The sequence below is a fragment of the Mesitornis unicolor genome, unplaced genomic scaffold (assembly GCF_000695765.1).
Source record: "Mesitornis unicolor isolate BGI_N332 unplaced genomic scaffold, ASM69576v1 scaffold47461, whole genome shotgun sequence".
NCBI classification, from domain to species: Eukaryota; Metazoa; Chordata; class Aves; order Mesitornithiformes; family Mesitornithidae; genus Mesitornis; species Mesitornis unicolor.
In genome coordinates, this window is record NW_010165338.1 from 6,560 (window position 1) to 29,808 (window position 23,249).

A 23,249-nucleotide genomic window follows, 5' to 3' on the forward strand; every position below is an offset into this window, starting at 1 on the left:
ATAAACACCAGAAAGTTCTGCCTGAGCAAAAAATTGCAAGTTTAGTCCTATTTTTCCCCAAAAGAACGAGTGGTTCCCTGGCGGTAGGAGTCCATCAGAACCTGAGAGCAGAGGTTGCTGGTCGTGCTGCTGGGAGCGGCGATGGTCACATCGCCCCGTGCTTCCCTCGGGGAACGGCTGCTCCCCAGTGGCCCAGGAGACACCGACACGGGAGCGTCCGCACCGAGACCTTCCCGGCGCTCCCCAGTTGTGTTCTTAGGGCACAGAGAAAGTCGGTCTTTTCCAAAACCACCGTTAGTACGGATATATTACATCTGCAGAGACGAGGGTGTGCGTGTGGATGGACAGGGACGCAGTAAAACCCTGTTCACTCCTCTGAGGAACATCCTAAATGCATCGGGAAGGTACATTGAAGAAACTGTTCTTAGAAGTGTCACTTTTCTTTCTTCTTTTTTAATTACTAAGTGCCAATTAAAACGACATTGCAGTCAAAAGGAAGCTAAGTGTGAGAAACCCACAAATTAAAAATAAACTCAGTTTATCGGGAGAGGAAAATGACTTTTCTTATCTTGTCCTTGCCTGAATTTATTTGATGAAGAGATACGATGTGCAGCTTCTTTTTAAATCCCAGAGAAGTTTGGGCACAAGGTGAACTGAAGGTCAGCCAGAGCCTCCTCTCTTGCGGGACCGCGAGGTCGTCTTCACCGTTCCAAGTGGCACAAACCTTGTTTTGTGAGTTTTGTTTTAAATTAAATAAACGTTAACACTGCAGAAAATCTCAGAGTACAGAAGAGCTCCTGCAGCCTGCGAGCGGCGTCTGCTGCCTGCCCATAAACACAGACCCCAGGAACCCGCTCCCGTCCGCGGAGGCGCAGGGCGGCGCTGCCACGGGTGCACAGGGGAGCCTCGCGCTGCCCCGGCCCAGAGCGGGGAGCCCCAGAGCGGGGAGCCCCAGAGCAGCTCGCAGCCACTGCCCGAGGCGTCTGCAGCCAGGAAGAGGGAGAAGATACAAAGCTTGAGAACTTCTGACCAAAGTCTTTACAGTGCTCGTAACTGGGATTTCAGTAAGGATCCATCTTGACGTGTGATGAAACCAAGAACGTGTGCGTTACGAAAGGGACTCCCATCAGAGTACGCCAAGTTTTCAAAAGTTAACTTGTTTTTACATTCAGTCTCCCGAGACCACACACCACATCACAGCCTACGGGCTGAAAATTACACTGAAAAACAATAAAGCTGTTTTTCAACATGGGAGAGCAAAGGGGGAAAACAGCAAGATTGTCCATAAGCAACAACTGGGCTCTTTCTTGTGCTCCTAAACTCAGGAGCACGTTTGTTTATATTTGCACAGACACAATTACGTATAACTCCACAAAAATCTAAGAGCGTTCCAGGGTGAACTATTTTCATGACAAGTGTCGACTAAGGATGAGGCTGGATGGCCAAGAGGAACGGGGAGCAAACAAACCAAACCAGAGGATGTGATGGCAGTCGAGACAGACCCTTAACCACCACGGCACCAGCGGGCGACGGAATCATCATCAGAATGCACAAGAAACAGGCATGTCCAAGCTCCACGTAACCAGTGGCACCAAAACATGCAATAGACTAAAATCTATCCTATTGTTTCCCTGTGATAAATGCAACACAGAATATATCAGTCACTACACCAGTATTCCAAACGTGATGCCACCAGAGGTTTCCTTCAGCGGCCAAGCACTTGAAGAAGGCATCAACCAGAAACCAAGATCCAACTCATCGCTTTCGGTGCGTTTTCCTCCTCAGCTTCACAGTGACCCCACAGTGGATTTCCTACGCGTGGCATGAACTGTTTTGCCCTACAACATCACTGATGGACGGGTGGAACATCACATGGGACGAGGTCGTTACCACTTCAGTTTACTCCCAGGAAGCGCTCCCAGCAGTAAGTAGCAGTTCACAACTGACCTTCAGCAGAAGTTCAAGAGAAATTAGTTAAATAAGAACTGTAAGGTCTTTAACGGAGTCTCTTCATCTGAAAACAACACAGTTACACCCACAGAGCAGCATCAGGTGTGTCAGACAGTACAGGACTTGTCAGCGGGCTGCTGAGACGCAGAGGCGGCGACGCCGGGGCTCGTGGCGGTTGTTTTGGGGAAAACCGCAGGCTTCGGCCGCGTGGCCGGCGGTTTCACCTGCGAGGCCATCTTGACCGACTTGACGGGCCTGAAGGTGCAGGGGATGTCGCCGGCCGTGCTGGCGCTGCGCTGGAAAGCCGGTTCAGTGTCCTTGAGGATCTGAGCGTGCAGAGGGCTGGAAGGTTCGGAGGTGGGGGCCACCACCGGAGATGTCTTCAGAGGCTCCAGGGTGTCGAGGACGACGTCTGGGGTGTGCTTCACGCTGCTCTGCCTCTCCAGCTCCCGCAGCTCGTTCAGAGCAGAGTTCATGGTAGCTTCGATGTCCTGCAAATACAAAAGAGAAACCAGGTGAGTAACAGCACCCGGGCACGTAAATACAGAGAGATGCTGCTTGAGCAACCCCAAAACGCAGCAGTGAACAGAAAAGCAGGGGTTCCAATATTAGGATCCACTCTTGTGCTCTATTTGGCACGCGAGACTCAGGAGCGGAAAGTCCTGAAGGAGGGATTGATGGTTCTGACTCGGGCTGATGGGCCATACAGCGAATGCTGAAATCCTCGTGTGCTCTTGCTGCCTCATTGATTTCCTGCTGTCCAAGCTGTCTTCCCTTCCCAGAAAGGGAACTCAAAAGGACTCAAAATTTCGTGTTTTAGAGAACACAGAAGGTGTCAGAAACATATAGAGAAATTAGCACTTCTCCTTCCTCTCAGAACACAGTACAGTTAATAGCAAATAAAGAGAATAATTTTGGGATAAAAACGTGTCCTTTTTGCTCTGGGCCACAGCAGGACCCACACGTTTGCTGCAGCCCGCGCTGCTGGTGCGCAGAATTCAGTGGAGAGCAGCAGAGCGCAGCCTTTTCGTGACTCACAGCTTGGCTGCAGCTCTGCAGCTTCCTCAGAGGATTTTGGGGGGTGGGGAAGGTGAATCAGTGACAGAACGGGGAAGAAACCAGAGACAGCAATCGGACCCTCCCCAGCCTGTCCCGAGGCCAGGCAGATCCTGCTTGTGAAGTCAGGGTAAACACGTGAAATGCACGATCATTATTAGATGGTGTCTGAACAGACCCTGCAGGGCAAAGAGGAACACTAATTTAACACAGCTTCCCCCTCCTCTCCTCCTTTTCTCCCCAGAGTCTCCAGTGGGAGCAGTGGAGTTCACCCCTGGCAGGAAGAGGACACAGAACAACTCCGTTAGAGCTTCACTGAAGACACAAAGAACTGATTTATGTCAGCCAAAGCCTTGGAGGGACAATGAAACATGAAGGCAACAAGAACCCTGTATTGTAATTCCACTGCAATAAACAGGCTGAAGGTATTTTAACAGCAAAACACAACTTTCCATCAGAGGATGTATCAGGTTTTTATTTGGACATAAATTACTACTTGACATTGCTGTTTTGTCAATAACAATGATGTTTAATATTCACATCTCTGCCTCAGCTCCTTAGAAACCCACAGCCTCCTGAGCCGCGGCTCTGTAATGCGAGCCCCCAGCATTCCTTGGCTTTAGATAGATCCACGCATACTGCGAGCAGTTGGTACAGGCACCCCACGTGTGCAGGCACATCCAGCAGCTTGGAGCGGGAGAGAGGGGAGGGAAAGCTGCAGCACTTCCCTCGTTCACCCCATCCGTAGCTGCACCTTTCAAGTCTATTTCAGCTGTGTTCTGCTCTGTTTGTGCACGCACAGATGCACGGATGCGGTGCTGTTAGCAGCAGGCACTGACACGGGGACGGGACCGATCGCTGCGCATGGAGACGAAGAGAACACGCACAGGGTCAAAAACACTGCAGTAAACCAGTCCGGGGCAAAACGAGCAAAGATGGAGGAGAACACCCAGAACCCCTTCTCTTTAAGCCACACAGAAGGAATCTGAGGAGACGTTGCCCTCTTGTCTGGTCAGTCCCAAAGCAGAGCCCTTTGCAAAGCTAAAACACAGCTGCATACGCATCGGGAGCCTGCTCTCATTTCCAGGCACTCGTCTAAATAACTAATGAAAACGAGCCATATTATGTTCAAAGTTGGTTTCTAATCCCACGCTGAACCCTGCAAGCACATAAAGATGCCACTGTGAGCACTGCACAACTCGGCAGCCTGCTTTCGTTTTGACTGTACGGCTCCATATGCTTCCAATGTCAAACCACAGGGAAGTTTGCACAACTGACAGGAGAACGTTAAACTGACACTAAATACTTCACTTTTCTCGTGTCTTGAAGTTATGATTGTTTAATTTTTTGCTGACAGCTTTGGAATCTGTGTAACTTTGTGAAATGGACGTTTTTATTGTTGAGACGAGATTCTGAATAATGAGCAGGACCAAGATTTTACGGAGGAAGGACCTGAGTGTTTATCTTCGCTCATGAAAGCGGCCTCAGTGACCTACACAAAGCGAGGTTGAAAGACTGGACTCAAGCTGTGGAGTAAGTTAATACTGCACTGCGAGAAGGGAAAGGGATAGGAGATTAAATTAGACCTCGCACTGAAACATCTCATTGTGCCCAACATCCTTTAAGTTTCCGAAACAAACCTCTAAGGCCGAGCGCTGCCATTTACCTGCGCAATGACTTCAGGGTCCATGGGCCGATGGTTGTTGAAGCTCTTGGACCTCCCTGCCGTCACGGTTTTGCGGATCTGCGGGCTGTCCATCCTGTTCTTCAGGGACGAGTGCCGGCTGATGGAATTGAGGCTGCCGTGGCCACTGATGGAGCACTTATCTGGAACGTCCTTGGGAAGACTTTGGCTCAGAATGGGCTGAGATGAGGGTCTGGAACCGGCTATGGCTCCTGGGGAGGCGGGTTCTGCCATTGAACTACCTAGGCCGTGGCTGTCACTTTGACGGAAGGCTCTTCTGATGCTGCCTGACTCTGGTTTCTTTCTTTGCCTTCAGTCACAAAAGCAAAACAAGTCAATGCAAGCAGGTACATGGGCTGTCATTTGAAGATATCCCCCCAAAACAACACAGAGGACAACGGGAAGAGACATAAGGGTACCCAGATTACAAAGGGTTTTAGGCATCGTTGTGAAACAGTGAAATTATAAGGCATTCCAGTTTAACACTTCTAACGACAAGGCTGACTTTCTGGCGGCCGTGCACATTGACAGCAAAACCAGAAAACTTGGATGGAACATAATTAACTTGGTCAAGAAGAAATGAATTTACGTTTGAACAAAAAAAACCCTCCGTGCCATCAACAGGTTTTGATGATGTGTTTTATTACATTAGAAGAGCAGAGCTACAATTTCTTGACTGGAGGACACAGTATAAGTCTACTAAGCTCCTGGCCCAAGGCATCAAGTTATCATTTTCAGAGACTGGCAAGCAAAGAGCCCCCTAGTTTGGGGTCAACGAGCATCTCCAGTATTTGCTGGTGGTAACAGACGTTTCTTTTTCATCGCTTTAGCAGCACCATGAGGCATTATCTATGTAGGGCTACAGATACACCAAGAGATGAGGTCAAATGGATGAGCTGGTCCAAACAATTTAGTTTCTACCCCAGCACCATGCGGTCTGGCAGCACGATTCCACTCAAATCATATGAAGGCCAATGCAGCAGAATACTTTATGCCATAGGTCTGAAGCTTGGCATCCATTATACAGGGAAGGATCCATTTATAGATAGCACCAGCCCCATGAATAATTGCAAGAAAGTGTTAACTCCAGTAGGATTTTGGCATCCACATAATAATTCAGTGGGTGGCACAACTGTCATTGCGAAACCATCTGATTTAATTTTGCTCAAGTCTGTTCACACATAGGTCAGAAGATTCATTCCTAAAGAAAAAACAACAAGATGAGTCTTATGCTACTATTGCTGAATATCACTTTCCCTAGTAAAGGGAAAAAACTGGAGTGGACATTACCCAGGCTTCTTAAAACACTACAGCCAGCACTACCGAAACCAGCCCCTGGTGGGGCTCCAACACGGCTGTTACACAGATCTTGCCCTAGCTGGTGGAGTGGCAAAATCAACGGCTCAGACAAGAAACAGCACAAAGCAAGCTCAGACCCCAGCTGACGCAGGTTAACACAGCTTCCCTGCTACGTCAGAGCTCTGCTGGCCCCCTAAACCAAGGACCTGGCCATGCAGGGCATGAGCAGGGCAAACCTTGAAATAGGATGCATTTCTGTTAGCGCCCTGATAGACTACGTTCTGTTAAATTAACTGAAAGTTAAAGATATCCACTCCCATGAAGCTGTAATTATCAAATTAATACCTTCACTGCACAAGAGATGTGGGGTTTTTTTAGTATTAAGGAAATAATCAGAAAGATAAGGAAGAGAAGTCTGCTCTAGAATAAAGAACAGATCAATAAATGCAGTCTGTTACTAGCTTGTTTCCCGTTTTTTATTGTGTTATGCTGAGTGCTGGCCAAAGCAGCAGTTTCTGGCTGGGGAGGTGCAGGTAGAGCAGCAGGGAGGTGCCGGTTCCGCTGCGAGCAGACGGTCACAGCACCCTGAGGTGAGAAGTGCTGGGGAGACAGAGGATGTTACGGGCAGTGCCAGATGGTGGGGCCTGGGTCCACTCAGCACAGAACGTGACACTGGTCTGTGAAGAAATGGTCCCCACCCCGTAACACACAACACGGTAAACGTGAGCGAGACACAACAAACCACAGAACATAACAAGGACTGGGAACACACGATTACAAGAACAAATCCGCTCTATCTGTGTGCTTAGCGTGTAAAATAGGACATATTTGGGAAAACGGGAACAGATGGCACCTGAGGGATAGGGAAGAGAAGCCAGTGGGATTTAAAATTAGCATTGGCCATGCTGGTGATAGAGAGAGAGAGGACAGCAAAATGTGAGCAAGTCAGGAGAGGGAAGCAGAGACAAATGGTGGTAGCACTCACTAGTTACCCTTTCGCAGGGAGGGAAGTATTTTACTGGACTCATCACCAAGATCTCTACGTTAAGTAAAATAACGCAAGGCTGCTCTTACTTGTTGATGTTTGCAAGGTAAATATCAGCGACGTGACCCCCGCTTGGGCAGCTGGCACCAGCTCTCGCAGTCACTTTTTCTTCCGGTGGCTCAGAGTTTATTTCTATTTCAGACTTCGGACTGGATCGTTCAGAGACACCATCCTCGCTAGGAAGGAGGAGGGAAGGTTCACAACCAAACCAGCACCAACAGCACTGAATTTCAGATACAGCACTGTGTGTGAGCATACATACAGGACAACAGCTCCGCGAAGGCATCTTTCTCTTAGGAATTGTTATATTATCTTTCAAATGAGAGCCTGATGTCTGTGAGCAGCCTGGAGACCCCAGCTCTGTCTGCCACAGCACCAGAGCAGTTCCTACATCCCACCTCTATATCCCACCTACGTCCCTGCGAGCTCTGCGCGTTTCGGGAGGACTCCCCTTTTCCCACAGGGGAGGTCGGAGGATGAACTCTCCCCCTGGTGCCAACATCTGGACACAAACACTGCTCCACACCCGGGTTTTAAGCCAGCCCATCTTGCGGATGGGCCCAAAGGGTAACGTACGTGTCCTGAACGACGATATACTGGTGAGGGATGAGGCCGTCGATGCCGTTGTGGCGTCCCTCCCACCAGTCATCTGAGGCCCGCTGATAGAGCAAGAGAGAAGCTCCTTTCTTGAAGGACAGCTCTCGAGCAGTCCTGCCAATGTAGTCGAACTTCGCTATCGCCTCTATGGGCTCACACTCTAGGAGACAGAAGGGAACAAACAACAATTCACTAAACTCGGGCTCACGTATGTATCCAACAGTTTGAACCTACCATAAAGCAGCTCGTGATCATGGGAGAGAGGAGAGAGTGCTGCTTCTTGGTGCAGCAGAGGGTTGAAGGGGTGAGATTCAGAGGAGAACCCCTGTAACACGGGGATGTTGCAAACTCAGCATTTACCCAGTCCCTACGTGGTGGACACATCCGGGTTTTCCAAGCCATCGACCCACCTACAGCAATCCAGTGTACCGAGACGGAAGTGGCAACGGCAAAATGAGTATTTCCTTAAAATAAAACAGATCTCAAAGCTGGGCAGCAATCAGGTTTCAGACAAAAACCTGCCTATGTTGTGCCTTCCTAAAGGCAGCTAAACTAAACCTCCTGGGCAGGCGAGCAGAGGCTGTGATTTGCATTCAGGGAGGGCAACATCCTCCGATCCCAAGCTGCTTCAAGAAATAAAGCGTCCATTCAGAGGAAGGCTCTGCTGCCTGCGCGGTTCACCTGGCCCAGGAGAGCAGGCGCTGTTCACCGAGCTGCCAGGGATGCCAAGGAAAACACTCGGTGCCTCCAGCGCCGCGGTTTGTGCAGCCGTCGGGAGAGCAAGCGGCTCCCGGGCCCGTACAGCGGCGCCGTGCACAGCGAGCACAGCACAACGCGCTGCAGACCCCGCTGCTCCACCTGAAACACCCACAGAGCTACAGCCACGCTGCAACCAGCCGCTAATCCTGCAGGACTCTGATGTTACACAGAGCGACCATACGGGCATTTAGACACCTGGGAAAATCAATACGAGATTCGTGTGGATTATTTTTAAGACTGTCATTGGTTGAGTCTAAGTCTAGATTAAGCCAGCTCCAAATTCTAGGCAGGCATCAGGGGAATGGAGATGAGCTCAGCCACATGGCCCCAGCAGACTCCAGCCTCTAATGACTTTAAAGGAGCTTTAGCACAGCCAAGCAGCCCATAGAAATCGAGTTCTTTCCTGGAGAGAGAGACTTGTGGTTCCTCCTCCTGGATAAGGAAGGATACGCATTTCATCCCAAAATCTCCTCTGCACCACAGGAAGCTTCTACAGCGCGAGAACCAGCCAAAAAAGACTGGAAGGCCAGACACGAGCCACAGCTTTTACAATTATTCCTTGTGAGAGCAGACACACGAGAGTTAGGTCTCCAAGGCAAGGTGGTAGCTGGGCTTGAGAAAACAGAGTGTAACCCCATCTGAGCGAGCTGATGCTGCAGTAACAGCGTCGCATCGGCCGGTCTCATCCCATCCATCAGCGCCTGCAGTTACACAGCACCAAGCCACCGAGCACAGAGGGCAATCGGCCACAGCATCTGCTGCATCCACCGCCAGCAATTAATTTCCCTGTTACTAATGCAGACAGCTCAGAGCTCTGTCAAATCACACATTTTGGGTACGCCTGCGGCCAGCCCCACACGAATCCCATTATCAGCCCCAGCAACCAGTGGGGAACCTGCAGGGCTGAGAAAAGCCCGGCCCACGTCCGCAGCCTGCGACAGCCGCCGTGTTCCTGACGCCCCAAGGCACGGGGGTGTCTGGGTTTGCCTCTGGAGCTCACTTCTTCGCAACACTAAAAACCAGTAACGCTGGGTTTTGGTGTCCCCCTCCATTTACACAGAGGATAGGAGCAGGGTTTTGTAAAGTCCATCTGTTTCATTAAGAAGTGTTTATTGTTCCAGATGAGTGTGGCACTCAGGTTTCTTATGTTTCCAATTTGCTTTTTAGGACTCTGGCTTTCGTCCAGAGAAGTGATTTTAGACTCTAATTTCCAGTAGCTTTTTCCTACTACACTTCTGCTCAGAGAAGAAAGCTGTGTGAACACAGAGCAATAAGGCAAAGCCAAACAGCTACCCCTGCCAGTCTGACAGCCCGCGCAGGAAAGCAGCTGTTTAAAGTCTTTCCACTCGCATAATTTAACAAACACACGACCGCTTCTCTTCCAGCGTTTCTGACCTCTTAGCCTGCCTCAAACCAGTGACCCTCCCTGGAACAGTGAGCTGAAGGCTAACAGCGCAGATGCTCTGCAAAACACCTCTGCCCCCACCCCAAAACCAATTCGCCTCTCACCAAAGGCAGCTGGGATGACAGCTTCACTGTGAGGACCAGCGCAGCCTCACAGAGGGGCTAAAGCAGCAAATGCGTGGTCACATCTAAAGTGAGAAAACCCGAAAAGCCCCCGTCCCGCTGAGCCGTGGAGTCGTACACGGCATTTCTGACAAATACACCGAGGTGCGACACTGCACGGCGCAGGAGGAACCAGACCTCGCTGCTCCCTCAAAAAGACAGAGCCCAGCTCCCTCCTCTGCTTCGGTGCCAAACGCTCCCTCCCAACCCCTTCCTATGGAATATTCCGTGTAGGTTGCAGAGCTCCATCCAAAACGCCTCCAAACGTTACCTTGCTCGGGGGCCCCACGCAATTCAGTTCCAGAGGCTATAAAACAGTGTCCTTCTCTCATCTCTAACTGCTCATTTTCCCATCGCTGTGCCCTCGCAGCTACAGGAGCACTCTAGAAATCCCATACAGAAACAACGCAAGGACACCCCACGGTGTTTCAGCCCTCAGGCTTTGATCCAGCCTTTACAGGAAGAGTTATCCTTCCTTCATTTCAGCAGTGAAACCGCTCCCTTAGGTACAAACTCCAAGAGGACAGGTTTTCATGCATTTTCAAGCAGCTAACACTTTTCAGAAAGAACGCTGTGTTCAAGGCAGCAGCAAACGCGCGCTTCGCTCCTGTTTCCTCCCTGCAGCCCTGGTGAGCAGTGCTGTGGCAGCGCCTGCCCGTGCCGAGGGACAGCCGATCTCCCAGCGTCTCCAGCAATGCCCAACACCGCTCCCTTTGTTACTGGTGTGCGAACACCACAAAGCCAGGAGCACAGCAACGCCACGGCAAAGGTTTGATAGGCAACTGCTGGAGCAGAGAGCAAAAAAAGCAGCACGGGAACTGGAATATTGAGCAAATTCTTAAGGACCGGCTCAAAAAGGATGCCACCCCATTTTAAGGGAATGCTCGCTCCTTCCCACCCCTGCAGCTGAGGCCATCACAGGTAAAACAATCTCAGAACCTTCTCAGACAACTGCAAGGGCCCAAACCCCAAGAATAAAACCCCATTCTGTCCTGTTTCGGTCGGTCTGCTTTATGGCTGGTCAGTACGCTGGAGATGTGTCTCACACCAGTAATGTCATCTCTTCCTCCACTCTGGATGGGGCTGATCCCCATTGCAGAAAGAGGCTTTGGAGGCATCACGAACACTTCCTTTTCCTCAGGAAATGATCAGTGTTGGTGCCCCTTTCCACTGATCAGACACAAACTGCAACAGAGCTTCCCCACAGAGACCCGAAAACTACACATGAGAGGCCACCAGGACCCTCCACCTTCAAACGCAGCTCCCACGGGAGGGCAAACAGCTTTTTATCTTATTTTGTTCGCTTCCTCAAGGCGCTCACAATTCCCCTGCCAAAGCTCCCGAGAAGGGAGATGCTGGCACGCACAGGGGAGTGGGAGCTTACACTGAACACATCCAGCCCCTGGCTCTGCGCTTCCCCGCCACCTCCAGCTCCAAGCTCCTCCTAGGGCACAGATGAGCCCAGGCAGTGCAAGCGCAGAGTGCCCAGGGCTGCTGCTGAGATGAGAGACCCTTGGAAAAAAGGGACACTCTAAAAATAGCCAGGCAGCTTCTAAAGAGTCCTGTTGATCCCACAGTTTTAGGCACCAAATGCTGTACGTGATGTTTCAAGTGACTGCTCCGATTCAAACTCCACTTTGGATGTAAAGCGCGCCCGCACAGCGGGTGGCAGCAGCCAGGCAGGAGTGAACAGACTGCGTACCATCATCGCTGGTGTGGTGCTCGGCCGTCACGTCCGGAACCGAGTCTTCCGCGGAGGCTCTCTCTCCGTGAGGGCTCTCACTGCAACAGAAGGAAAGGAGAGACAGTGCTTTACACGGTGGAAGCTGAGCTCCCTCATTGACAGCAACCAGAGACAGCTTCACCAGGAACACCCCTACCGGGAGTCAATGTCTGGGCTCCACTGTGACAGACTCTGCGGATGCATTTGCACACACTGAGGTCTGAAAATCAAGCTAAGTTCTTATTTGATCGAGCAAACCAAACATCTCTGTTGACCTTCTCATACGCTATCAGGTAACTCCAACTTCAGATCTTCTAACCCAGACCTCTGGAGATGTTTACAAGCCAGACAGCAGCAGCACGTTGGGTCTAGCTCCTCTCTGTCATGCCAGAATTATTCCCTGGGCTGTATTCTCCATTGCTCTAATTAGCTCATTAGATGGCTGATGAGATAGCTGCCGCTTCCTGGGGGAAATTATTTCTCACTTCATAATGGTATTTCCAGGTCTGAGTTCCTCATCTCCCTCCTTCCCTTTTATCACAATCCTAAACTGTCCCATTCATTTCACCGAACGACTCCCGTAGCCAGAATAATTCCCTGGAATCTTTATTTACAGAGCACCTAAGCCACCAAGAGCACTCATTTACGTTTCGCATGAAGAAAAGCTTTGAAGGGATCGACAGACAAGTGGCAACCAAAGGTTATGTTTCTGTAAGGAGCTGCACGAGCAGCTCCCTCCGGACAGGGGCAGAAAGGAAACTGGAAGAGGATCCATTGCCTGTCCCCTGCTGCTCCTGTCAGAGGGGAAAAGCCCTCGCTCCTCATCTTACCAGACATTGCCAAATCTGTAGCTCATTAAAGGCGATTTTTAATTCTCTTCATCCCTCCTTATAGCTTTGCAATGGTTAAAGTGAGCTGTGAAGTGCCCTCCCCTTGGAAACCTACCTCCTGTGCTCTTCTGAAGGAGAGAGGAAAAAGGAAAAGGGGTAAAGTGTTTGGATAATTCTGGCGCCTCGTTATGCTTAATCCACACAACACAAACCTGCCCCACCATCTTCTGAGTCAGTACCTCAGGAATCAACCTTTCCCATCCCTTGCAAAGCCTTTATGCTACTTAATAAAGTTTACAGAAGAATTTGAAGCCAAATGGAGGTCCCAAGAGGAACAGAGCAATGAGGGCTAAAGTTTCCTGCAGACTGTGAAGTAATGTCGCGCACAGCCGATGCTAAAGACCACGCGCCTCTTCCTATCCATGCCTCCAACAGCACTTCCATCAAAAAACCTGTCCTTGCTGCAGCCTCAGCCGCGCAAGCCCCAGGATGTGGCAGTGGCTGGGGCCAGGCTGCTGGGTTTACCCGAGGGCTCCAATACTGCTCGTGCAAGCGATAGGTAACACCAGAGGAACGCAATGCGAGGTGAGCAGCTATAAGCCATCTCCTTCCCTGCATGCAGGACTCCTGGACTCTCCCCATGCAGTCTCAGATGGACACAGCACAGCCCTAGGCTCGACTCAAAGGCAGCATTTCACAGCTGTCTGCAGCGCAGCCTGAATCTGTCATAAACTGCACTGCGCCCTACCCTCCTCTGCGCCAGGCGAGCCCTTTCAGAGCTCCTTGGCAGCGGCCGCTCGCAGCAAGCGTGTGGGCACGGAGGTGCAGAGCACCCGGGCAGCTCCACGCCAAACCGCAGCCGCAGTTCACAGGGACAGCTCGGCCCCGTGCAGTGGCACCAGGCGCTTATGGACACAGCCGGCTCCGTTCCCCCACGAATCCCCTGAACTATGAGGATCCACGCTGCTGCTCGCACACTTTGCAGCAAGGAGCCCTACGGGCTATACGTAACAACTATCTGAATACCAGGGCTATGAGAAGGCTTGAATGGGAACCAGATGCTTCTTCCCAGCTTTATTAAGCCATCTCCCTTGCTTGCCTCTACCCTTTTCTGCTTAACTGGGTCTGAGGGCAGGGTGGTTAGGATGGGCAATGAAGAAAAGCCAAATCCCTTCAGAAAACTGCCATTACCTTCCAGGACAGTGTGCCTCCTGCATACTCACAGGAAGCATCACCCATACCTCAGAGGGTGCTGAACAGCTCACATTTTTACTCCCTTCACCTTAAGGGACAAAGCCTCTCGTCAAAAGTTAATGTGTTTCTTTAAGGCCATAAAGACTCAATTTTATTTTCCCTCTGCAGTTCTTTCACACATAACATCAGCTAAAAACATCAGAGTGAGGGGTAAAACGAACAGAATTTCCAGAGGAGGCACTGGCAAGGCATCTGCAGACAGCAGTGAGCGCAGAGCCCCTCCTCACTGCACACACGGGGAAGGAGCTGATGGGTAAAGCTGCCCTGAAACAAGACGGGGAACAAGGCTGGCTCTGTCACCAGAGTGACTTCATTTAGAAAAACGTATTTATTTTAGTATATGAAAATAATCATTTGCATTCCTGGGTCACTGGAGGAGGGAAGGGGGGTGGGAGAAGCAGGACACAACTTAACATTCCTTGCTTTCAGAGGGAGAGATCAGCTTGGCCAGGAGGAAAGAAAACACCTCCTTTCCTTCCCCCACTCCCCAACCTTCCACCCCAGATGACAGGAGCCGCTCCGGCTGAATTGCTTCCAGATGTGGCTTTCAGACTGAACACGCGGCCGGGCCCCTTGAGCTTTAAGCTGGATGGAAATGGTGATTTTGCATTCCTCCCTCTTCCCTCCCCCACCTCCAGCGCTGCCCTGAAAACTGAACCACGCCACAGCTTTCTAGGTTCAGCTGCCAGTGACCCCTGTGTCTGAAGAGAGGGCTCAGACAAGCAGGAAAAAAGGCAAAAGCAGGAGAAAAAAGTAAATTTAAAAAAAGAGAAAGAAATAGATGGATGTTGGCAGCTCCCATACCAGAACATCCAAGAAAATCCCTACACAACCTTGCCCTTCAAGATAAGCGCGCTAGGTTTGACAACTGAAAAGAAATAAGCTGGTAGAAAGTAGCTATTCAGTTGATGACTCTCCAGAGATACCAGAGCCTTCTTCTCTTCCATAAGGCAGACTTCTGGAAGGCTGAGCCAGACACTCTAATCCCGAATTAGACAACGCAGAGCTCATGGCTGTAGCACGCTAATCTGTAAATGAATATCCACCCAGTCATTTTCTCTGTCTATCATACCAGTAATCCTCGGTGTTTCCACCTCTGCTATAGACTGGGCCCTCCAGCTCCCGCGGTCCTGGGAAGATGTTCTCGTGTTGGATGATGATGGTTTTGATCAGTTCATTGACATGAGCTTGGCAAGAGACTTGATCGTGACCTTCGGGCACAGACATCAGCGTGGGCCCAAAGCAGATGGCCAAATTGTAGGGATCCATCATGTTCTCTTCACTGAACTGAGACAGACTGCGAAAGACACAAGTTGAGGGAGAGTTAACAGCAGAGAACAGCATCACCATCACCACCACCACCACCACCATCACCATCATTGGCTGGAGAACACGCAGCTGAGCTGGGAAGGTCTGCTTAGGGCTTTCTGCTGTTTAAAGCTGGGACACGAATATTTTGGGTCTGTGTAAAATACAAGACTGATGGCATTTACAGAGAAATAAACCAGAAAGCCCAAAGGGAGTTTAAAAGTCTGAGAGCATGTGAAGAGTACTGGGTGCTGACTTTACAAGGGGAGCACATCTGCACCTCGAACCGCTGCTCAGGTCACTCGTGAAGGCTGGTTCTGCCATGTGTCACACTGATACCCAGTCCCACAGCAGGGTGATGGTGCTCTGAGGGATACTCACTGGTTGAGGAATGCAAAGAGGTATCTCATTACAATCAGAGTGGTTTTTGGCAGGTTCAGGAGCACCTTCCGGATGTGGAGCGCTCTCTCTTGCAAATTATCCATTGCTGAAAAGCAGAAAGAAGACCACAGAGCCATGGTATCACCGTCCCAACCTGCCACCGAGTCCACACCAGTATACTACGATGGTTCATGTGCAAAGCAGTAAGGAGGCAGCCAGCAGAGCCGCAGCAGGGGCAGGGAAGGCTCTGCCCATTTTTGGGATCCTCCGGCTTGTCCCCTCCGGCTGCAGACCCCGCTGGCAAAGCCTGTGACAACGAAGGTCCCTGAACACGCGCAACTCCACTGCAAGTTCCTCCCTAGCGTGGGAGCTGGATGTCATCTGGTACAAGAGCTCATTCAAGTTCGCTTGGAAAGGTGGGTGTTTAAAGAAGAAACTGTATAATGCTCAAAGGAAAATTAACATAGTTACAGGGTGAGGCAAAGAGCTCTGTGTGCAGCAGCCTACTGAGAAATAAGTGGGCAGCATAAATCATCTCGGAAGGGAGGACTTATTTGGAAGCAGATTTTTCTTTTCATATAATGTGAATTCAACTCTGTAAATGCATTTATCAGGAGGAGAAAACCACAAGCCATTTTAGAAGCAGTTGTCTTCTGCTTTACTTCAGAGGCCACCACCGCAAAGGCCATTTCACTGCTCAGACAACAGAGCCCTTCTTCGATGCTGAAATACGTGGCAACAGCCAGGCCATTTAAAACTAGGTTGTTCACATACAAAAAAACCCTAAACCAAACCAAAATACCCTCGGCCCACCAACCACCCTTAGAAAAACGTTCACAACTGGCCTGTGAGTGCCCTGATGATGGATCTTCTTTACCAGGAGATGGCCCCTCTGGCCGGACCTGCTGCCGATGGGGCATTTCTGGCACCTTCTGATGAGACGGCTTAGAGATTGCTTTTCAGAAACTGAGTTTCTTGTTTAATTCTGCTTTAAAAGAATCCTGTCATGAAGCACTGCCTCAGAAGAATCCCTGGCACAGCCCTTGGAAATCTGTTCATTTCTATCTCCTTGCCCACTCATTAAATAATTGCTACTGGGGTAAGGATGGCTGTGACCAGGCTCTGGCTAACAGAGACCAGGACTTGTGCCACACAAACGCAATCAAAGTCACCACAAAAACCTTATTTTGGAGGGGGAAGCAAGGAGAGAAAAGGGAGAGATTAGAAAAACTAATCCTGTTTCTTTTCAGATCTTCATATACTTACTGACACAGGCAATAAGATCATGAAAAATATCCTTGGGGAAGAGGGGGTGCTCCAGCCCTCGAAAGTAGAGCTTCAGGACTCCCGCTATCGAATCCATGTCGTGGTCATTCTGGTCCCCAGCCAACGGGTCTTCTCCTTCATGACAAGCAAAGAGAAACAGGCGAGAAAAATCAGAACACAGAACAGGATCAGACTGGAAGGATGCACCTCAGCTGGAGAAAAGGACTTTATGCAGCACAAATTAATCCCTCCTACTCCAACTGCACTGCACCAGCATGAGGCAGAGATTTCCTGTGCATGGCAGTGAAGGGACCCCTCAGCGCAATCCCGGGAGACCCGGGATGGTTTCCTATCGGGGGATTGTGCCCATGGGGCTGGGGTTGCTGCTGGAGCTGCAGTGACACCTCCAGAGGTGCTCCAGAGGTTTTGGCAGGGTGTGAACTTCACAGACCACACGGGGATGAGCACCACGCGAGTGCAGGAGCGGGTCTGTGCGAGCCCACAGCCAGCGCTGAGGAGCACTCGGTGCACGCACCAGAGGCCGCTGAGCATTGGGGGGTGCAGCCACCTCACCCTGAATTAGGGACAGGTAATTTGCACTGCAGATACACCACAGTTTGGATGCAGTACAAAAGAGAAGATACCCACTTACGGAGTTGCTCCCTAGGGAAAACTCCCTATCAGGTATTATTAGATTTAATGACGGGGCAATCCTCAAATTGAAGCTATATATATCCATTATGTGACTGAAATTACCAAAGCTTGCCTATTATCTTAATAACACACAGGATAATAAATGGGCCTCTACAAACCGGAGCATTATCCTCGATATTAACTGCCACCAAGGGTTCTGGATGAAGTAATAAACTGCAGAGACGTTATTGTTAACTTTGTCAGTTCTGTATATCATGTGCTTTAGAGACAAGCGAGATGAAGCAAAGAAAGAAAAAATCACGCTTTTTATTTCTACGTGCTGGTGCTGAAACAACCGCCTCTTTTCCCAAGCTGACTGGTATTTCCTCTGTTTAAAAAAGAGGTCTTTCATCCTGCTATCGAGCCTGTACCTGCAGCCTGTGACACACGTTTCTGCTTCCTCTGTCCTTGAGGATTTCAATTATCGGGTAGATGGAGATGAAGACAGGAAATCAGATGCTGGTTTCATACAACTTGTCCATGTAACCCCTCTCTCCCAAAAGCAACATCAACTCGCTATGACTACTGCTGCTACGACTAAGGAGTTGCTGCAGGTCTCTCCCAACAGCAATCGCAGGAGCACACTGACCGCATTCATTGCAGTGCTGTATTTGGGGAGGTCACCCCAGCCCCGCTGCTCTCAGTGGCCCCGGCAGGACCAGAGGGGCAGCAGGGGCTGCCCGAGCAGTGGGCTCTGAACCTGCTCTGCTGGGGGAGCCGCTGAGCCGGGGCCACCGGCCGCGCTCTGCCTCTGCATGGAGCGGTTCCTCACACCCAAAACTACATCCATTAAACACTACGTCAAGTGAAGAGAATTTACTCTCTCACTCACTGATATTTAGAATAAATGCAGCACCAAGATGTGCCTCAAGAACATGGAAAACACTGAATTTAATCCTCTAGCAGCCCAGTTACAAGGAGCTGAGGAGAGAGGGCAGGGAAATGCAGCTACACCCCATAATGAAATTCTCTGTATCCTTCAGTGTTACAAATAATCAATAAAATATCAGACATGAGAGAAGATTGAATTCAGAATATTTATTATACAGACACTCTACAGGATATAAAGCATAATGCCAAACAACGGAGCGTTCAAGGTTAATGAGCACCAGGAAGGTGGCTGGGCTAGGCTTAGGAAACACGAGAATCAAAGGAACAAAATATAGCAAGCTGCATTCAAAACAACTGATATATTTGGCAATAATTTCTGAGATCCTCCTTACCTCTCTCAAATGCATTTTTTATGTCATTTACTTCAACTTGTGACCCGGACACTCGGAATATCCCTTCGTGCTGCAAACCTGCAAGACAGTAAGAGGTGCTGGTATCAGTAAGACAAGATAAGAGCTGGCACCTTCATCAGCTGCAGCACATACGATACAGGAAACATAAGCAACGCAGGCAGAAGTACGCTGTTTTAAAAGCCATCTTTCCCTTATACGTCCAGGCACATACGGGATATGTGAAAACTGAACTCAGTACCACAGAGAAAAAATAATAACCCTTCTTCCTAAACTGACAGAATAACTTGATTATAACAGCCATGCACGTTATCTTTTACCCTGAAGGATCCCCAAAGGGTTTTACAACCCGGAGAAAGTCATAAACTAAGTCTATCAGCCAGAAGTAAAATACGGCTAACTACACAACGAAGCGGTTTATTTTGCAAGAGCGATACCGCAAAGGCCCAGAGCAAATCAGCCAGTGGAAACGGAAGCGTTTAATTACCCCAGCATGACCGGTCTGGGCTTTCAGGACAGGCTGTAAGACATTCTTGCTAAAAAGCATTAGAACTCCATTAAAACCAATTACCAAACAGGCGAGATGTCCCGATGTACAGCCCCAGAACCATTTCCTGGTACGTGTAAGATGAGCGACCACCGCTACAAACCAAACAGTTGTTTCACTTCAAACACCAATGAACAAAGCACACACTTCACGTCGGCTCCCATTCACTGAAGCCTTTCTGAAACAGGGAATGCTGCAACATCTTATTGATAATAAAGGCTATGAGCTAACAAGCTCTGTGGCCTCCTCTCAGTTTCCGCGGCTGTTTCCTCACAGCGCGATGGAAGCTCTGCAGGACGTGGCTGTATCTGAAGCTGTGGCGCTCACAGCCACGAGCAGCAAAAGGAAACAGCCCCAAGTGCAGAGCAGCTCGAGTGGAAGTGACATTTACCCCACACCTCCACAGCAGAACTCGCAGAAATGTCAGGCTACCTCCAACAAAGCTCGTTCCCGCAATGCGAGTGCGTCAGGCGGCTCCATCATTTCTTCTGCCTGAGTGGGTTTGTGTATAAAAGCACAGATCTTCTAATAACAAACTGTACCTGCAAGGCCGCCATCTGACATTCGGAGCAAAAAGCAGCTGAGCCTGTTGGAAAATCCTCCAGACAGGGATCTAAGCTAACGCAGAAACACAAGTCTAGAAACGAAAATCTCCCGATGGCCCCGGTTTGGTTCGCGTTGCCGCGTGGTTTCAATGATTATTCCAGCAAATGCAAAGTATGGCCTTAATGAAGGATCAGAGCACTTGGTTCTTCCAAGTGATGGTGAGAATGGGACTCCAGATTATAGTTTCTGAAGTGATAATTAAACAAGGAAAATGAAACGGGACCTACTGTCTGGCTCCATGTCTTCGATAATGAAGATAAATTCAACCTCTTTCTACATATGTTAATTAACAGCTGTTTCACATTCTACTAACAAATGATATTGATTTAAAATGAAAACAATTTACAATAAACATATGAAGTCTCTCACAGCATTCGAGGCTGTGAAGTTAACCTTCCAAACAGGTATAAATCACCTCATTGCAGCAATACGCAAGCCATTAATTCACTGCCTGACCTCCCACATTCAAATACCTCAAGTATTCCCCTTTTGCTAGGAAAAGCACCATTATTGTTGGTGAAGGCCGCACTTCAGGGCTCAAAGCAAGGTGAGCAGAGGTGAGGTTCGAGTGGTACCTAAGGATGGGAGCCTTATTTTCCATGAAACAACAGGATATTGTTGGAAGAACATCTGCAAGGTCAGTTATTTGCAACAACCATTCGGAAAAGCGTTCACACACAACACCAACAACACAGCCACAAAGTCAGCGGTGGTTCCTTTATATCGCAGTCTCTAGGATTCCTCTGCACGAGCACCACGATGCAGCTACTCCGAGCATTTTCTACTTCACCGTTCATTTCACAGAAGCATCACAAGGTGTTTTTGGTCCATAAACTCACCGTGTCTGCTAATGAATCGTATGCAGCTCTCCACGACCAGGGGAATGGCTTGTGAGGAGTCCTGCGCAAAGAGGAATTCCAACAGGAGCAGAGTCAGAATAGAGAGATGGGGGAGGAGGAAAAAAGAATGGAAAACACATTTATCCTCCAATCTGCCACCTTCTGCTTCCATGCAGCTCCAGATGTGCTTCGTTTCTGGACTGATTACCAAACACCTCAAATATTTGCAGTTTCAGGATTGCATTGAACTCCTGCTATTTTGTCCCAGACATTTAAAACGTCTCAGCAGCACCTGCAGTTACAACGAACTACGGGGCACCACGCAGGTACCTGCTCCTGGCAAACACCGCCTGCAGCCCAAGCACAGCAAAACCTTTACAGTGCCGGTTTCCAGCTTAAACAACACTAATTGAGACCTTCGGAATGGAAACCGCCCTTCGCACATCCCCAGCATCACAGATCGCTTCCCCACAGGCGAATTTCTGCAGCGTCTGCAGTCACTGCTCTCATTTTGGGGAGCGGTAGCTGAGCCACACAAGGGCTGCAGTTCGCTTGAGGTCAGATGCCAGTGATTAAAATCACCCTATGATTAAAACGCCCAAGTTGCTGTTTAAGTACAGCCTCTTCTGCAGCAGTTTTGGACAGCAACGCCTCTAATTTATAGCGAAATGCTCACTTGTGAGGATGCTACAGCATCCCACTTCAACCAGTTCAAAGGGGTGACCGTCCTCTGCTCCAAAATACATAGAAAAACCAGTTCAACCCTTTTCCTAACTTATTCAATGTTTTATCGAAATGTCACAGAACTTGTTCATATAGCGACAATTAGTAATTTCTCCACTAATTAGCCATACCCAGTCAGAGGCAGCTTTCTACATGCTGCACAGAACACCACCAATTCAGAGTGCCTCAGAAGCCCGGCTGCCCCCGAGGACAGGCGTTATTAATAATCATCCACACAGCCCCGGAACCCCAGGCTCGTTCTGGGGGCTGACAGGAGGCACTCGCAGAAGAGCACACACTGCGGGTCCGAACCAGAGACCAGAACTCTCAGAGCAGTTATGGTTTAAACTGCTGGGTCACAATCAAAAACCCCATTAAAACCGCACACAAGTGATTTCATGTAGGTTACTGCGAGCTGTGGATTCAGTGTTTGCAGACAGATTAGTCTTTAATTTAGGTTTCCAAATCGGAGACCAGTCTACTTGGGGATATGCTTCTGCAACAGCTCAAAAACCACTTGTGAAAGTGGCAAACAAGACGCAGATGCTTCATTTCCAGCACAAGAAGGGACCATGGAGTACAATTATTTGTAGTTGCCCCATCCATTCCCTCCACACAAACCCGTCCCTGCCTCGTTACGCACAGCAATGCTTGTTACCTGCTTCCGTATGGTGGAGCTGCGCCTGCCGCTGCGGAGATCAGAACCGCCCAGGGGTGCAGGAGGGAAAACAGAACAGAACAGAACAGTCAGGGTAATTCTGCACCATCCCAGTCCCGTTCACTCCGTATTGCAAACCACGCGTGGCGTGGAGGAGGGAAGGACCCAGACACACAACTCAATCAGAGTGACTTAGTCTCATTCAATTTGCAGAACTTCAGAAAGATCTCAAGTGACTCTAAATCACTAAAAACCTGAAACAGACACAAGAGAGTCTGCTGCTTTGGCAAAAGATTCCCCTTGACGTTTTAATTCCAGCCACATGGAAACCTGCTCTGCGGGGCTCCGGTTGGAGGTGAAGTTTGTTATAAATTGCACATGGCACTTTTTGGGAAGAGCCCCTCGAGGGCGGGAGAAGCCGGGGGGAGCTGGTGAACAGCTGCCCTGGTGGAGTCCGGACTGCAGCTTCTGATGAGACTTCAAGTAATTAAATACCACAAACCCTTCAAAGACCAGCACGCACCCACCAGGCCAAGCCTCGTCAGTACAAACCGTGATGGTCTCATTCATTTTGTGCTGGTAGAAATTAATTGTAGAGAAACAGGAAAAAGCCTTGCTTTGCCAGGATTATCCCCCTCAAAATTTATTACTGGGGTTTAAAATTCCTATAGTTTCCTGTAAAGATGAAGCATGAGAGGTAACAGTAGAGAGGCCCTAATGCATCATCCCAGCCACTTCCCTGCAAGGGCAGATGGCTGCTGAATTATAAATAAGGTGATTAGAACTGTGATTTTTAAAAAGATTATACAATGTGCTAATTCAGGGGAAACTCCTTTTATAAAAATCAAAACCACTGAATGAATAAAAGAAGTCAGATTCCACGGCTGTCACAGACAATAAGGTCTATTTTAAACCATTACCAGTAATGATTCTTTGATATTTAAAACTGTTTGATGATGAATAATATTTTATTATTACAGATGTCAGGCTCTAATTAGGACCTGTCAGCTTTGCTTTGCCATAAGGAATGTGAAAAGTAGTAATGGCTCCAGATCTGTAGTAATCACCTTCCTTTTGTTAACGAGGCAGGAGGATGCGCAGCCCCTGCCCAGCTCCTCTGCCCAGCGGAGCCCCTGCAATCCATCAGTTCGGATGTGTTGTGTTTTATAAAACCCCATCAGGGGAAGCTCAGTTATGATTCTGTGATTGGCCCCAATTATAAAT

At 49.3% G+C, this 23,249-nt stretch overlaps 1 protein-coding gene across 1 annotated transcript in view; it reads right to left on the reverse strand.

The window, feature by feature from the left end:
- Nucleotides 1-2,057: 2,057 nt before the first annotated feature.
- The window catches only part of SRGAP2 (SLIT-ROBO Rho GTPase activating protein 2), a gene marked incomplete at its 5' end in the record, with an annotated part of 35,577 nt that continues 14,385 nt past the window's right edge, over nt 2,058-23,249 (reverse strand). Inside the window, 11 exons of the mRNA XM_010194589.1 lie at nt 2,058-2,441; nt 4,673-5,000; nt 7,064-7,210; nt 7,611-7,791; nt 11,659-11,738; nt 14,836-15,060; nt 15,453-15,558; nt 16,719-16,853; nt 18,635-18,712; nt 20,645-20,705; nt 22,026-22,056. Of these exons, the coding sequence (XP_010192891.1) occupies nt 2,058-2,441; nt 4,673-5,000; nt 7,064-7,210; nt 7,611-7,791; nt 11,659-11,738; nt 14,836-15,060; nt 15,453-15,558; nt 16,719-16,853; nt 18,635-18,712; nt 20,645-20,705; nt 22,026-22,056 (1,756 nt within the window). The remainder of the gene's footprint in view (nt 2,442-4,672; nt 5,001-7,063; nt 7,211-7,610; nt 7,792-11,658; nt 11,739-14,835; nt 15,061-15,452; nt 15,559-16,718; nt 16,854-18,634; nt 18,713-20,644; nt 20,706-22,025; nt 22,057-23,249) is intronic.